The sequence below is a fragment of the Petromyzon marinus genome, unplaced genomic scaffold, assembly GCF_048934315.1.
Source record: "Petromyzon marinus isolate PM22_M1 ecotype Great Lakes invasive population unplaced genomic scaffold, UKy_Petmar_22M1.pri1.0 PM_G_Scaffold_162, whole genome shotgun sequence".
NCBI lineage: Eukaryota > Metazoa > Chordata > Hyperoartia > Petromyzontiformes > Petromyzontidae > Petromyzon > Petromyzon marinus.
Genome location: NW_027422720.1, coordinates 160,673 through 175,719, shown reverse-complemented (window position 1 = coordinate 175,719; position 15,047 = coordinate 160,673). Strand labels below are relative to the sequence as shown.

Here is a 15,047-nt window from a genome sequence, read left to right as displayed (position 1 = left end):
TATTGGTAAAAAGACAAAAATAAAAATTGGTTTTCTGTATCGACACAAGCACTGCTTCCCCCCAATGTTCCGTTTGGAATTGATAAAAGCTACCATACTGCCTCTACTTGACTACTGTGACATCGTGTATAAATCAGCCCCAAGTACTGTACTGAAGAAGTTTGATTCCATCTATCACTCGGCCTTAAAATTTACATTGAACTGCACATATAGGACTCACCACTGTGATCTCTACATTGGGTCAAACTTAACGTCTCTTAATGTTCGACGGCTTGTGCACCAGATCTTATTTATTCACGATGTACTTACAAAAAAATCCACAGACTACCTGCTGGATCTCCACTCTATTTCAAATAACAAATTTGACCTCAGGTCTTCGCTCATTTACCAGCTTCACATTCCCTATTGCCGTAGGAAGGGCCTTTGCTATTGATGCCCCCAGCGTCTGGAATGCTATTGCCAATAAACTGCAACTTGAATCGCTACCAATGAGATCTTCTCTCAAAACTGCTCTCGAGGAGTTGTACACCCCTAGCTGCCACTGCTATTCATTGGCGTAACATAAAATAAAATGTTTCGCTCCGGATGACGCTGCAAAGTATTATCTGTATTTTGATTTAGCGTGCTGATCTTAAAGGTACATTGAGTAATTTGATACTCAGACCGATGCATCTGTTGTTGTGGAGTAACTCATGCAGCCAACTATGGCTCTAGGATTTGGTGTTACATGTTATTTATGTAGTTAATTGTAAAAATTCGGTCACAGTCCCTGTGATCACTGTTACGCTGCAATTATGGCTTTATTTTTTGGTGATTTGGAAAACGTTTTTAGGTTTGGACATGTTTGTTTTGTTGTAGTACGGAGTTAAACTGATGGCCTTAATCTAAGTTTTTGTGGTTGTTGTTTGACTTGCATCCCACTGGGATTTTTTGCACACAGCGTTGGTGTACGGCTACTTTTTTCAGGAATATTTTGCTGTTTTTTTCATGGATTTTCTGTTTGCACAGTCACATAGTCACTTTAAGATGTTTTTCTTGTTCGTGTTTTTGTTTTTTTTGTTTGTTGTGGTTGCACCCGATTCAAGAGCCGAATCGCTCACAGGGCTAAAATAAACTGAAAACTGAACTGGGCCTTCAAACCGTCACGGAGAGACGTGGGTGGAGGAGGGGCGGGGTTTGAAGGGGGCGTGGTGGAAGGAGGCGGGGCGGGGTGGAAGAGGGCGGGGCGGTGCAAGGGGGCGGGGTGTAAGGGGGCGGGGTGGGGGTGTAAGGGGCGGGGTGGACGGGGGGCAGGGTGGGTGGGGTGGGGAATTGCCCCTCGGTTTAAAAAAACGCCGCGTATTTCTATTGGTCGAGAGGCATGCACGTGACCCACTTTATATTTCATGCAGTTCACATTCCTGGTTCTTTCGGTAAAGTCACGTAGATAGAAAATAAAAATTAAATAAAAAATGACTAAAATGAAACACAAAGCAAAAAACCCACGACGTTGAGCGGAAGAGAAACAAATCCCCCTCCCCCCACAATCCCGCCCACTTGGCGCTACCCAGAGTGCATTGCAGTGCCAGTGGCGTGTCCGTGAACACGTGGGGGCCACGCGGTGGGTTGTTGCCATCATCATCATCACCACCATCATCATCAACACCATCATCATCAACACCATCATCATCAACACCATCATCATCATCAACACCACCATCATCATCAACACCATCATCATCATAAACACCACCATCATTAACACCATCAACAACACCACCATCATCATCAACACCATCAACATCACCATCAACAACACCATCATCATCATAAACACCACCATCATCAACACCACCATCATCATCACCATCATCATCAACACCACCACCATCATCAACATCACCATCATCACCATCATCAACACCACCATCATCAACACCACCATCATCAACACCATCATCAACAACACCACCAACACCACCACCATCATCAACACCACCACCATCAACACCACCAACACCACCACCATCATCATCGTCGTCGTCTCACGATCCGGGCCAAGTTCCCCCCTCCCCCCCCCTCCTCCTGCCCGGCCCCACCAAGGCGGCCCCACCAGCCCCTCTCGTCGCCCGTAGCCAGAGCCGGCGACCATGGCCACTTGGGCGGCCTGCATGGGCGTCAGGATGAGCTTGCTCTCCATGGCGGGCATCCGCTACGAGGGCATCCTCTGTGACATCAACACGGACGACTCCACCGTCGTCTTGGCGAAAGGTTACGCACTGGGGGGTGGGTGGTTCACGGGATGACTGTGGACACCCCGAAGCTGCGGGTTAAGGGTTTAATGAAGCCGCTTGAGTCGTCCTAACAGGCGACTCGCTCGGGCAGCAGCAGCAGCAGCAGGAGGAGGCCTTGGGGCTGGGGAAAGTTTGCCAGGAGGAGGTGAACGTGTCGGCGACGTTGTCGCCTTCTGGACAGATTGGTGTGGGTGTCGTGGGGTCAATGTGTGGGGGGGTATTAAGGAGGGGTTTGACCCTTTTCAGGGCAATCAAACAGGAGGTGTTAAGATGCTCAAACGACAAGATAGTCTTTGGTTTTTTTCGGTAACGTCACGTAGGTTAAAAAAAATGAAAACAACTAAATTAAATCATGATTGTATTGGATTGCTGTATGTACTTTTGTGTTTTCAATTAACCTGGATTTGTAAGAGAGTCCTTAATCTCAGTGGGAATTGCCCAGAAATGTTTAAAATGACAGCCATTGATGCGTCACGTGGGGGTCAGACATTTGTGACGATGTGTGACGAGGGGCGGTGGGGAGTTGAGAAATGTGACGTCACATGAAAATTCGCAACTTTAAATATAGAGAACACGTTCTACTTATCTTCTTGGTTCTTTCGGTAAAGTCACATAGAATGGAAATAAAATAATAAAAATAAAGCAATAACATTTTATTGTTAAGAAAATTGTATAATGTTTTATTATTTTTTTTTAATAAAATAAAATGTTATTTTATTATGTTTTATTTTTATTATTTTATTTCCATTCTACGTGACTTTACCGAAAGAGCCAATAAGATGAATCCCTGCAGTCACGAAAGCTTTAAATCGAAACGTTCTACTTAATCAAATAGACTTGTTAATAAATGTTTTCACCTTCAACATCGGAGTGCAGCGCCACATTAAATACGCACTACAATGATAATAGTTTAAAGAGATTTGAAGCGTGTTTTATATTTTTTTTTGGGGGGGGGGGGGGTGGCAAAAAATCGTCCAAAATCACGCGACGTCATTTATGGCCGGCGCCTCTAGCTGTGCTGGGGCAAAGTTCTTCAACTCGTCACCCGCTTAATCACGAATGTTCTGAGGTTGTTCTTGCTGATTCTGGGTCGCAGTGGTTTCAAGTATTTTTCAACGAAGGTTATTGGGTGCACAGCCGTTTCAATACGGGCACACATTGTTTCGTCCGTCTGTTTGCGTTTCTCCCTTGCGACGGGACCTCGTTGTCTAAACGTTGATATTTATAAGGGCAGGGGGTGACCAATAAGGGTTTGAATCGATCTGTAACAATCTAGGGGCACTGATAAGGGGTTGACAGCTATGCCAACACGAACGCGCGATTAACCCCGTTGACCTGAACAAGTTCGTGGTTTCGGTGCGTGCGCGTGTTCAAGTTTCATTTATTAGGTATAGTCCTGTGAGCCATGCGAGCATCTTAAGTCGGGGTGCAACCGCAACAAACAAAATTTGAACACAGAACATCTTAAAGCGACGACGCGTAACAGAAACATTCTGGAATAAACCAGCAAATAATTCCACACAAAAACAACGTATTAAAACGCTGCGCGCAAAAATCAAGTGTTGAAGCCGGGTCGGTAGTCACAGGGCAATGAGATGCGGCTGGTCATAGACGGCGCGTGACCCCGGCCAAAAAGCCCGGCAGGGTGCCGCTTAAGGGGCCGTCCATAAATGACGTCACGCGATTCTGAACGATTTTTTTGACCCCCCCCCCGCCCTCAAATATGACGTCACAAAGCTCTGCCCCCTCCCCCCCGCCAAAATAAAACACACTTCAAATCGCTTTAAACTATTGTTGTCATTGTAGTGCGTATTTAATGTGCCGCTGCACTCTGATCTTGTAGGAGAAAACATTAAAAAGTCTAATTAAGTGGAACGTGTTGTCTATATTTAAAGTTGTGCATTTTGATGTGACGTCACATTTATCAAACTCCCCCCCCCCCCCAGTCGTCACACGTCGTCACAAATGTCTGACCCCCCCCCCCCAGGTGCGTGACGTCATTTCTGGACGGCCCCAAAACACTCCAGCGCTGTCCTACCAGACAGTCTCGACCCCTTCACCTGATGAAGGCCACTTGTGTTGTGGCCGAAACGTCGTGAGAATATTATTGTGTTATTTTATTTTATCAATTTATTATTTTATTCTAATTCTACGTGGTGACTTTACCGAAAGAACCAAAGAAGAGGCCCCAAAACAGTTAATTTGGAAATGTTCCAGATTCATTTTTGCCTTCGTTCACAGATCTGGGCCAACGGCACCTGTCTGGATTAAATTGGCACAATGGAGAACTTCTTTGCGACGGTGATGATAGGGATTTGTGATGTTGATACCCATAAACATTCAATACCTGCAGGCATATGGCTTATGGATGACAGGCTATTGGTTGGTTTTAATACAGCTAAGACATAATAAAATAAAATACATATAAAATAAATTTCATTTATATTTTATTTAAATAAAAATAAAATAAATTTCATTTTTATTTTATGTTTTATTTTTATTATTTCCGTTCTACGTGACTTTACCGAAAGAAACAAGAATATTTAATACAGCTTCTGGCAGGAAATAAATGAATCTCAATTTTTGGCTTGCAGAGTTGAGAAATGTGTGCAGCTCGGAACCCCGCGAGCTAGATTTGATTCCTGGCTACAGACAACGTCGTCGGTGGTGGCCTTGTATCCCAACTCATTCTGGTTTTCGTGTAGGTAGACTGCCTTCAAGTGAAGTTACCTGGTGCGGTGTGTTAGTAAAAAAGATGATTAAATCAGCACTGGGGAGGATGAAGGTAGCTGAACCAGCTAGAAACTATTTTAAACAATTGTTTAGGTTGCGGGTAAGGCCCACTTACTATACTGCTCTTTCAGAAGCGACCTCCCCACAAATGGTAGGTAACGCAACGAAGTGGCTTATCGAAGGACCTGGAGGGGGGGGGGGGAAATCCACTCGACCCATGGGAAGAGAAAACCTCGCTGACTCCAAATATACAGCAGGTGTTGTCAGGGTTGGGATGAAACGCATGACCTTCGATATATACCAGGCGAGGTAGTTAACTTCTCACCACAGTGGCGCCCAAAACCCACAACCACGCACCTGCTCCGACCTGCATAGGTGCTCTCGACCGTAACAACGCTTGACCAAACGGGTACGTGGAGGTCTGTACCAGCGGCGGGCGTCTTTGTGTGCGCGCAGTGCGCTTGCGCGGGACGGAGGGGCGCCCCGCCGACCGTCCCATCGCCCCTCGTGAGGAGGTCTTCGAATACATCGTCTTTCGCGTCAGCGAGATCAAGGACTTGACCCCGTGCGAGTACATGCTGTCCGCTCTGCACCACGACGTGGCCATGGTGCAGGTGAGAGGTGCAGCCGCTCTTTACCATTAAACTATTTATTGTACCATGTGAGGCCCACCGAGCTACTTGACTCTCTTTTCAGAAGCGACCTGGCCACAAATGATTTGCTCAACGAAGCGGCTTATCGCGTGGACATTTCCAGCAGCCAAATACTCCAAATGCACGTCGGTTCTAAAACGTGGAGGTAGAAACTGGATGACCCAGAGAAATCCACGTGACCACGGGGGAGGACGTTGAAAACTCCAAAAATATGCAGGCGTCGGGGGTCTGGATCAAACCCCACGACCTATTGTACTCCAGGCGAGGTAGTTAACATCTTGCCACTGCAGCAGTGCCATGGTTTAGGGGAGCGGTGGCACAGTGGTTGATGCGCTGCACCACAAACCCGCCTACGACCCACCGGGGTTTGATTCCCACTTACGGCCAACGCCAGGTGACGATTATCTGAAACGGTCCCGGGCTTTTCCTGAGGTCTATCCAATGAGCACCTGGTGCGATGTATAAACATCGCCACTGGGGAGAAGACGGTCGGGCGTGGGTCTGGCTTCCCCACCTCCTCCGTGTGCTTTGCCGGCCTCGTAGTTGCTCGCACTGCACTTGCCCCGAACGTCCGTTAAGCCTTTAAGGGACATCTTTGGCAACATGTTGACAAAATGTGGAAAAAAAAGTCAACGCTGATCGGCCGCATTTCGGGCAAATTTTCCCTTCATGGCACTGGAATCGAGGAAGCCAGAGATGGTGGAGAATACGAGGTTGGAGACTGCACTTCACACTTGGGGGGCTTGATGAAAGTTGCATTTGAGAGTTACAATAGTTAGCTAACAGTGGTAGCTGTGGAGGGTTTTTACAGGTTGAGGAGGAGGAGATGGAAGAGGCTACCAAGATCCGAGCCCGGGTGCCAGCGTGCCAGTGGCTGAATTGCGCAACCCTTGGCACCTGATTGGCTCTCGGGTGATGACATCGCAATTATCCCTCCTAAGACCGAAACGGGAGAATCTCTCATGGTAGCCTGATGGCTTGCAGAGGTTCTCTGTAAGCCATCTGGCTACCATGAGAGATTCGTTTATGAGGCTATCCACATATACAAACACAGAGACAATTTCAACCGAGAGGAAGGAATTCTGGCTTAGCAATCATTGGAAGGATTTGATAAACCATTCCGGGTCTTAATTGATTGTTCACGCTTACGGTGGCTTTCAGACCGCATCCATCATTTTCGTCTCCCCCCTCTTTTCCGAACATAGATGGACTTGTCCATCTGAATAACTGCCAAATCGCTCTCCGTGGTGCTAACGTTAAAAAAAACCCGCCACTTTTTAAAAAAAAATGTCTTGCTGTGGTTTTTACACCTGATGATGATTGCTTGTCTTGCAGTCGAAACGTCGTGAGAATTTTAAAGTTTTATATTTTTATTATTTTATTGTTTCCCTTCTACGTGGTGGTGACTTTACCGAAAGAACCAAGAAGGTGCATAAGAAGTTTGACATGCGTACGTCGTCCGTCGTGATTTGTTCTAATCGCTGCCTAACCCACCCTCACCCCCCGTCCAGTCCTCGCCGGGCACCCCGGGGGGGGCCGCCGCTCGCTGCCACACGTGCGGTATCGGAGCGGCGGCGAGCTGCCACTCCGCGCCGGGCACGCCGACCGGACCCCCCCGCGGTGCCACGGGCGGCCACCCGGGCCACGCGCGGCACGACGCCTGGGCCACAGCGGTCGGGCACCGTCCCTTCGTGCAGCCTGCGTACGGAGGAGCTGCGGGTACGGGAGGGGGGGGGTGCGGTGTGCGGTAAACATCGGCACTGCAGGGCTGCACCTTTGCCCTCTTAATGCCACGTGGTTTCCGTTGCCCAGTGGCCTTGCCTCGGGTCGTTTTCGCCTTTTGCTCGTTTAGAGGCAACTGCGTGATTTCAATGCGATCTTAATTGAACGCAGTTGAGTTGCAGCTATCTTCATGGAATTATTTCCGTAAGCGCATGCTACTGTTGCTGCCCTCTGCTGCTGCTGCCCTCTGTACTGCTGCCCTCTGTTGCTACTGCTGCCCTCTGCTTCTGCTGCCCTCTGCTACTGCTGCTGCCCTCTGTGCTGCTGCTGCCGCCGGTGCCCGCGGGTTGCATTGAGCTTCGCGTGCGAGCCGAAGGGCGACGCGAAGTGGCGCTTCTACGGAGAGGAACAGCAGCAGCAGGAGCACAGCGCCCTCGACTGGCAGGTGCGGTGGTGGCGGCCTGGGGTCGTGTTAGTGGTGGCTATGGTGGTGGTTGTGGTGGTGGTTGTAGTGGTTGTGGTGGTGGTGTTTGTGGTTGTGGTAGTGGTGGTTGTGGTGGTGCTTGTAGTGGTGGTGGTTGTGGTGGCTATGGTGGTGGTTGTGGTAGTGGTGGTTGTAGTGGTTGTGGTGGCTATGGTGGTGGTTGTGGTGGCTGTGGTGGTGGCTGTGGTTGTGGTGGTTGTAGTGGTGGTGGTTGTGGAGGCTATGGTGGTGGTTGTGGTGGTTGTGGTGGTGGTGGCTGTGGTGGTGGTGGTTGTGGCTCTGGTGGTGGCTGTGGTGGTGGTTGTGGTGGCTGTGGTGGTGGCTGTGGTGGTGGTTGTGGTGGCTGTGGTGGTGGTGGTTGTGGCTCTGGTTGTGGTGGTGGTAGCTGTGGTGGTGGTGGCTGTGTTGGTGGCTGTGGTGGTGGCTGTGGTGGTGGTTGTGGTGGTGGCTGTGGTGGTGGTTGTGGTGGTGGCTGTGGTGGTGGCTGTGGTAGTGGTGGTTGTGGTGGCTGTGGTGGTGGCTGTGGTGGTGGTGGTTGTGGTGGTGGCTGTGGTGGTGGCTGTGGTGGTGGTGGCTCTGGTTGTGGTGGTTGTGGTGGTGGTGGCTGTGGTGGTGGTGGTTGCGGCTCTGGTTGTGGTGGTGGCTGTGTAATTGGTTGACAATATTTTGTATTTCTCTCAATTTCAATAGATTTTATCATTAGTATTGGCCAGTATTAAGACTAAAATAACACCAAAGAAATATGTTGATGTTTGTGTAAAACGAATTATTATTGACCACGACTATTTAGATCATCTGTTGAAATTGAGAGAAATAAAAAAAACTATTTCACCGTTCTGACAGCTGCAGGCTCAGTGCTGCTGGGAGCGTATTGTTTAGTAATACATTTAACGCATGCTTATATCCAGGTTATCCAGGTTAACTCGTCCGTCTTCAGGCCAAAGCCGGGGTCTGCTTCTGATAAGATCGACCGCGTGACGCTGTGCGGGCAACGGGGAGCGCTGCAGAACACGTCGATGATGCGCGTGCGCGACACCAAGATATTCTTGGTGTCGGCGTACCACGACCAGCGCGAGGCCGGTCAGAGCACACGCATCATCGGCATCGCCAACCGGTATGAGCCGGACGTGCTCTCCTGCCACTTCTGCTGCCGAGGGCACTCGGAGATCCTGACGGTCACCGCCAGCGCCTACGTCCACTCGAATCACTTTGACTTCCCGTACGGCACGGCCGACTTCCTGTGCACGGAGCCGCTGGACTGCGAGCCGGGACACGTGTCCGTCCAGCGCATGCGCACAATACCGGACGAGGAGGAGGCCGAGTGGGTCTTCATGCCCGTGCGAAATCGGCTCTACATGCCCCCCACCTTCACACAGGAATTCAGCGTCTGCATCTCCATGCTCTTCGGGAACTACGGCAACGTCCTGCAGTTCGTGCAGGCGATCGAAATGTACCGCATCTTGGGTGCGGGCCGCGTGACGGTATACAACACAAGCTGCAGCTCTGAGCTGAACAAAGTGCTCCTCTACTACATCAAGACCGGCCTCGTCGAGGTCGTTCAGTGGCCCATCACGGACTACGTGCGGGTGTCCAGAGGGTGGCACTACCCCGAGCACCCAGGCGAGCTGCACTACTATGGCCAGATAGCGGCGCTGAACGACTGCGTGTCTCGGCACATGTACAGCACGCGCTACCTGGTCCTCACGGACATCGACGAAGTGATCATCCCTTTGAAGCACACAAAATGGAAGGACCTCATGCGGTACTTGAACGACAAGTACGGCGCCGACATTTACACATTCGAAAACCACTTGTTTCCCTACACGGTATCGGAAGAGTTTCGGTCGAAGTTCCAGGCGTGGAACGCCATCCCGGGCGTCAACATCATGCGCCACATTAGACGCGAGCCAAACCTGCCGGAGGTCTTCAACCCGACCAAGATGATCCTGAACCCACGCGCGGTGCTGCAGACGTCGGTGCACAGTACGCTCAACGCGCTGGGCATCTCGCAGACGGTGCCCGGAGACATCGCGATCATGCACCACTACCGATCGCCCAAGCAGCCCGACCTGCCGCTCGACTCGCTGGTCGTGGACCTCACGCTGTGGAGATACAATGCCACTCTGATCAGAAATGTCAACAAGGTCCTCAACAGGGTCTTCTGGAATGAGTAGGCACAACGGGCGGCGGTGGCGGCGGTGGCGTTGATTGTCATCTTGCGTTTTTTGCGGTCTTGCAATTTGAGTTAAACACCGGTGTTTGTGAGTTTTCCGTTTGCGAATGTGGTCAATGTATGGGACATATTTATTTGCTAATCTTATGATTGCGTTTACAGTTAAAATTTGTTATCTTCATGTTTTTCTGCATTTGAATCCACCAGGGCACAATAGGGGTTGTATTGGTATATCTTATGGAAGCTAGGGAAGTTAACATTGGTTTATTTTAAACCAATCCTAATTATTTCTATTGCTTTTGGGAGTACCACTCGAAATGTTTCCAGGTTAAAACATTTAAAATGTGGCACAAATTGATTTAAATAAATGTTCAGTGTGCATGTTCTACCAGTCTCTAATGAGCTTATTGTTTTCATGACTCGTGTCCACGGAGGATAGTCAAATCCCAGAGGATGGTGGCAGGATTTTAAAAAGTAAATCCTGTGGTGATAAAAAAATGTACATACGATATTAAACTTTTAATTTGAGTGATAATTTGAATGACAGGTGTGTTTTGGGCCAAATGAGCTAGTAAAGACTCACATTAAACATAATAGATTCAGTAGGAATATATTTATACATCCAAATGTATATAGTTGTGTATTTGAATATGTATCAACACCAGCTGTTGATACATACAACTCATTTTAAATTATAAAGCCATGTTAATGTATTCCTAAACAATACATGGAGTTGACATTTCTGAATTGTTGCATTAGATAGTTTCGCGATGGATTATTCAGCAGAAATCATCATTATCACGTATTATCAATCTTGCAAACCAGTTTTAAACATATACAGCAAAATGCTATTACCATTCTTTATCTACATATATAATATCACAGATCTGTCCTGTCATTCTGTGACTGTGATTAACGCCCCCGGATTGGTTTAAGTGCGTCACGTGATCCCGAGCAAGCAGCCAACCAGAGGTGCGCCCCCCCCCCCCAAACATGTACGCCCCCGGATTGGTTTAAGTGTGTCACGTGACCGCGAGCAACCATCCAAGCAGAGATGAGCCCCTCCCAAACATGTACGCCCCCCGATGCTGCCCTGAGGCAGAGCCGTGCTCGGGCCGCTGCTGCCCTGAGGGAGATGGGTGAGGAGACAGGTAACAGGAGAAGGGTGAGTGAGAGTGAGGAGAAGGGTGAGAGTGAGTGAGGAGAAGGGTGATTGAGAATGGTGAGAGTGAGGAGAAGGGTGAGTGAGAGTGAGAAGGGTGAGTGAGAGTGAGAAGGGTGACAGTGAGAATGGTGAGAGTGAGGAGAAGGGTGAGTGACAGGAGAAAAGTGACAGGAGAAGGGTGAGTGAGCGTGAGAAGGGTGAGTGACAGGAGGATGGTGAGGAGAAGAGTGAGTGAGAGTGGAGAATATATGTAATTTGTACGTGTTTATCTTAGGGATGATTCTTTGGTAGAATACGTCAATACAAAACTTCCATAAATCGTTAACAAGTTTATATGCTTAACCCAGATATCATGGCACTTATGTATTTGTAATGAGAGTGCACCACCTACAGGACGACCGGGGGGTTATTGCAGACACGTGCTATGTTGTCTCACATCCAATCAGTAAGGGGGATCCCATCTGGGTGAAAGGTAAATGGGTAGAGCTAGCGGGAAGCCTCGAGAGCCCTCTAAAATGTTCCGAGAGGGGCGTGGCTAGAGGCGGAGCTTAGCACCGCCGAGAGGGATATAAGCAGAAGCAGCAGAGGACTCTGGGTCGTCGGTGTGAAGAGCCTGGGTCCGAACGTCGTCACCACCTGCGCTACCACCCATCGGCCACGTGGCGGGCTCCACCAGCTGAGCCTCCCCTCTCTCCGACACGCCGTCAGCCAGCGGCGAGGCGGAGAAGGAGTGAGTGCCACGGCGGCGGGAGGCAAAGCGTGCGCCGCCGTCCCGGGAGCAAGAGAGAAGCCAGCCGCGCAGGGAGACACGTGCTGTACTGCAACTTGAGAATAAATACAACTGAAGTTTAACCCATGTCGGAGACGCTGATTACATATTGATAAGTGGATGTTAATAAAACATGCAACTAGTCGTAGTCAAAACCTTCTGAAATGTATCCGTTCACAAAAGTTAACATTTAAAATCGTGACGTTTAACAATATTCACATGCAGCGGTTGGCAATTTTACGTTTCAACTTTCCAGGCACTCGGGTTTGTTAATTCAGAGAGTGAAACAGCAAGGGACATTCTCGTCTCTTTGTCCTGTGTTTGCCCTCGGGTGCAGTGAGTTTATGGTGTTTTGCCATGGGTCCTCCCTTGCTCTCTCAGAAATTCCCTGAGTCACTCCTTGGAAGAGTTATTCCTTTATGGCCTTTCATTAACGTTTCACCTTTTGCTACATGAGTTAGGTTTATTCCTGAGAAGCGAAATATTCGACGGCTTTAAGGCCATCCTCAGCTCTGGTTATTCTCATCATGCCCATCTGATCAATGTCTCTTGTATTATGTTTACCCGTTTCTCATAGTGCTGTTTTGGCTTCGTCATCTGGTTTTCCCAAGCTTCAGCATGCAGGGAACGTATATTTGTGTCCAAGGAGCCATGATATAAAAAATAGACAATATTACACTAACAGTTTTTTGGAAGAGGCATATATACAACAGGTGTGGGAGCATGGCGCTGAGGTTTAGCAAACTGTAAGTCCCAGGCTTCTATGGTCTGGCCTTCCCATAAACAAAACACGAGGAATGGTAATGGTGGTTGCTTACGCCTCCACCGACTATTAACACCAGTGGAGGGATGGAGGCAAGGCCGGTGAGTCAGATGCCTTCTATGACCTGTCACAAGTACTAGCTAAAGTCGCCCCTTGGGATGGAGTCATCCTGTCGGGTGACTTTAATGCCTGAGTGGGTCATGACACTGGCACCTGGGCCAGAGTGATTGGAAGGCATCGGCCAGAACAGCTCAATAACAATGGTAGGAGGCTGCTAGACTTCTATGCAGCACATTGGGCTTACCAACACGCTGTTCCGGCATCGGCGCATCCACACAGCATCATGGATGCACACTGGGTCCAAGCAGGGACATCTGCTGGACTATATAGTAACAGAACACCGAATGCAAGCCCATGTCCTTGACACCAGGACCTACCGTTGAGGTGATCTGCCCGTTGACCATATGCTTGACATCTGTAAGATTTTCCACTCCGGTGGTGGGTGTCCATCTAGGACACCATTCAAAGCCACATTGGCCTGGTCTCAGCTAGCTGATGAACGTTGCAAGTTAGAATGTCATCATCTCTTGCAGGAGAATACAAGTTAGGAAGCATTAAAGTCAGAACACAGATCAGAACATTTAATTAAATGACTGCGTGTTGTCTTGGTGTGGTCTGGGACTGTTTTGTTGGTGTTTTACTGCCTTGCCCTAGCTTGCGTTCGGTATTGATACATCGGCAGGCATGTATGTACTCATTTAATTTGTACTTAGATACTATATTTATAGTCGTACATTTTTAGTGACTTGCATTACTTTTTTCTATTTTGTACTCCTAACAAAATTGTATTGCTTGTTGTAACTTGATCCGCCCCTGCTGGACATTTGTGAAAAAGACCAGAAACCTTCACATTACAGGCATTGCAGAGTCCAATTCCAGTTGTTTCCAGACACTCACACCGCCACACGCAAGCCCGCACTTTGTTGAAGGAACTGGTTCCCAGAGAGTTGGCTGCAACAATCCAATGCAACCAATTTAACGGGGTTCAGGAGTTACATGAGGTGCATCCGAAAACGCTACATATTGACAGAAATAATTGAATCACGCTCTATTGGGGGCAGAGTGGTGCACCAGAATGTGTCTGGGATCGATTCCAGACTCGTGTGCTTTTTTGGGTGGGGTTGGCGTGTACTCCCCTTGTTCTGCATGAGGGTGAGTGAGCGTGTGAGTGAGTGGAGTTGGAATGTACTCCCCTTGTTCTGCATGAGGGTGAGTGAGCATGAGTGAGTGGAGTAGGAATGTACTCCCCTTGTTCTGCATGAGGGTGAGTGAGCATGTGAGTGGAGTTGGAATGTACTCCCCTTGTTCTGCATGAGGGTGAGTGAGCGTGTGAGTGAGTGGAGTTGGAATGTACTCCCCTTGTTCTGCATGAGGGTGAGTGAGCGTGTGAGTGGAGTTGGAATGTACTCCCCTTGTTCTGCATGAGGGTGAGTGAGCGTGTGAGTGAGTGGAGTTGGAATGTACTCCCCTTGTTCTGCATGAGGGTGAGTGAGCGTGTGAGTGGAGTTGGAATGTACTCCCCTTGTTCTGCATGAGGGTGAGTGAGCGTGTGAGTGAGTGGAGTTGGAATGTACTCCCCTTGTTCTGCATGAGGGTGAGTGAGCGTGTGAGTGGAGTTGGAATGTACTCCCCTTGTTCTACATGAGGGTGAGTGAGCATGTGAGTGAGTGGATTTGAAATGTACCGTGGCGAGGCCCTAATCCGCTGTGTACCAATGCTAATGATAACGAAAACGGGATGGCTGCGGCAGGACTCTGGGTGCACGCCTCGCCGCTAAGGCTGTTTTTACTATGCACACGCTGTGTAAGTGCGCGCGAGTGCCAGCAAGTGGGCCCCACGCTGAAACCCTGCAGCCCCGCGCACACCCTCTCATGCACACCGTCTCCCCACAAAAATCACAGACTCCACGCCGAGGCTCTACCCACACACACAGAAATGAACTAAAGTTTATTAACGGCACAAAAACCCGCTACCTGGAGGGGGAATATTTCGTGAGGAGAGCCTAGCCTAACTCTGCCTATGACCCCAGTTACACAAACGTCCTACCATGTACCTCGTAGCTGTTCTCACGGCTTCGCACAGACGCTATGAGAGTCAGAGGGAGAAGGACGAGCGAAACCCTTGCCTATCGCTGCCTCATAGCAGCACTCGCTGGCATCACATGGACGCTGCGAGCAGCTCGAGGAGGCAGGACGGCAGGCAGTGGGTCTGGATTGCCCGGAGGTTGAAGACAACTGCCCTAATCGTCCCGG

General features: G+C 49.2%; 2 protein-coding genes across 3 annotated transcripts in view; one reads left to right on the top strand and one right to left on the bottom strand.

The window, feature by feature from the left end:
* Positions 1–1,542: 1,542 nt before the first annotated feature.
* On the top strand, positions 1,543–10,424 carry LOC142910914 (beta-1,4-galactosyltransferase galt-1-like). 2 transcript variants are annotated; one of them, XM_076060166.1, is made up of 4 exons: positions 1,543–2,265; positions 5,463–5,620; positions 7,171–7,378; positions 8,774–10,424. In XM_076060166.1, the coding sequence occupies exon 4, from the start codon at positions 8,882–8,884 to the stop codon at positions 10,037–10,039; it is 1,158 nt and encodes a 385-aa protein (XP_075916281.1). In that variant the 5' UTR covers positions 1,543–2,265; positions 5,463–5,620; positions 7,171–7,378; positions 8,774–8,881; the 3' UTR covers positions 10,040–10,424. The 2 variants fall into 2 exon arrangements, with proteins under 2 accessions (XP_075916281.1, XP_075916280.1); XM_076060165.1 differs by having other exon boundaries at positions 1,544–2,250.
* A 1,687-nt stretch (positions 10,425–12,111) lies between these two features.
* The window catches only part of LOC142910916 (uncharacterized), an 84,441-nt gene continuing 81,505 nt past the window's right edge, over positions 12,112–15,047 (bottom strand). Inside the window, exon 4 of the mRNA XM_076060169.1 lies at positions 12,112–12,131. Coding sequence (XP_075916284.1) covers positions 12,112–12,131 — 20 coding nt within the window. The remainder of the gene's footprint in view (positions 12,132–15,047) is intronic.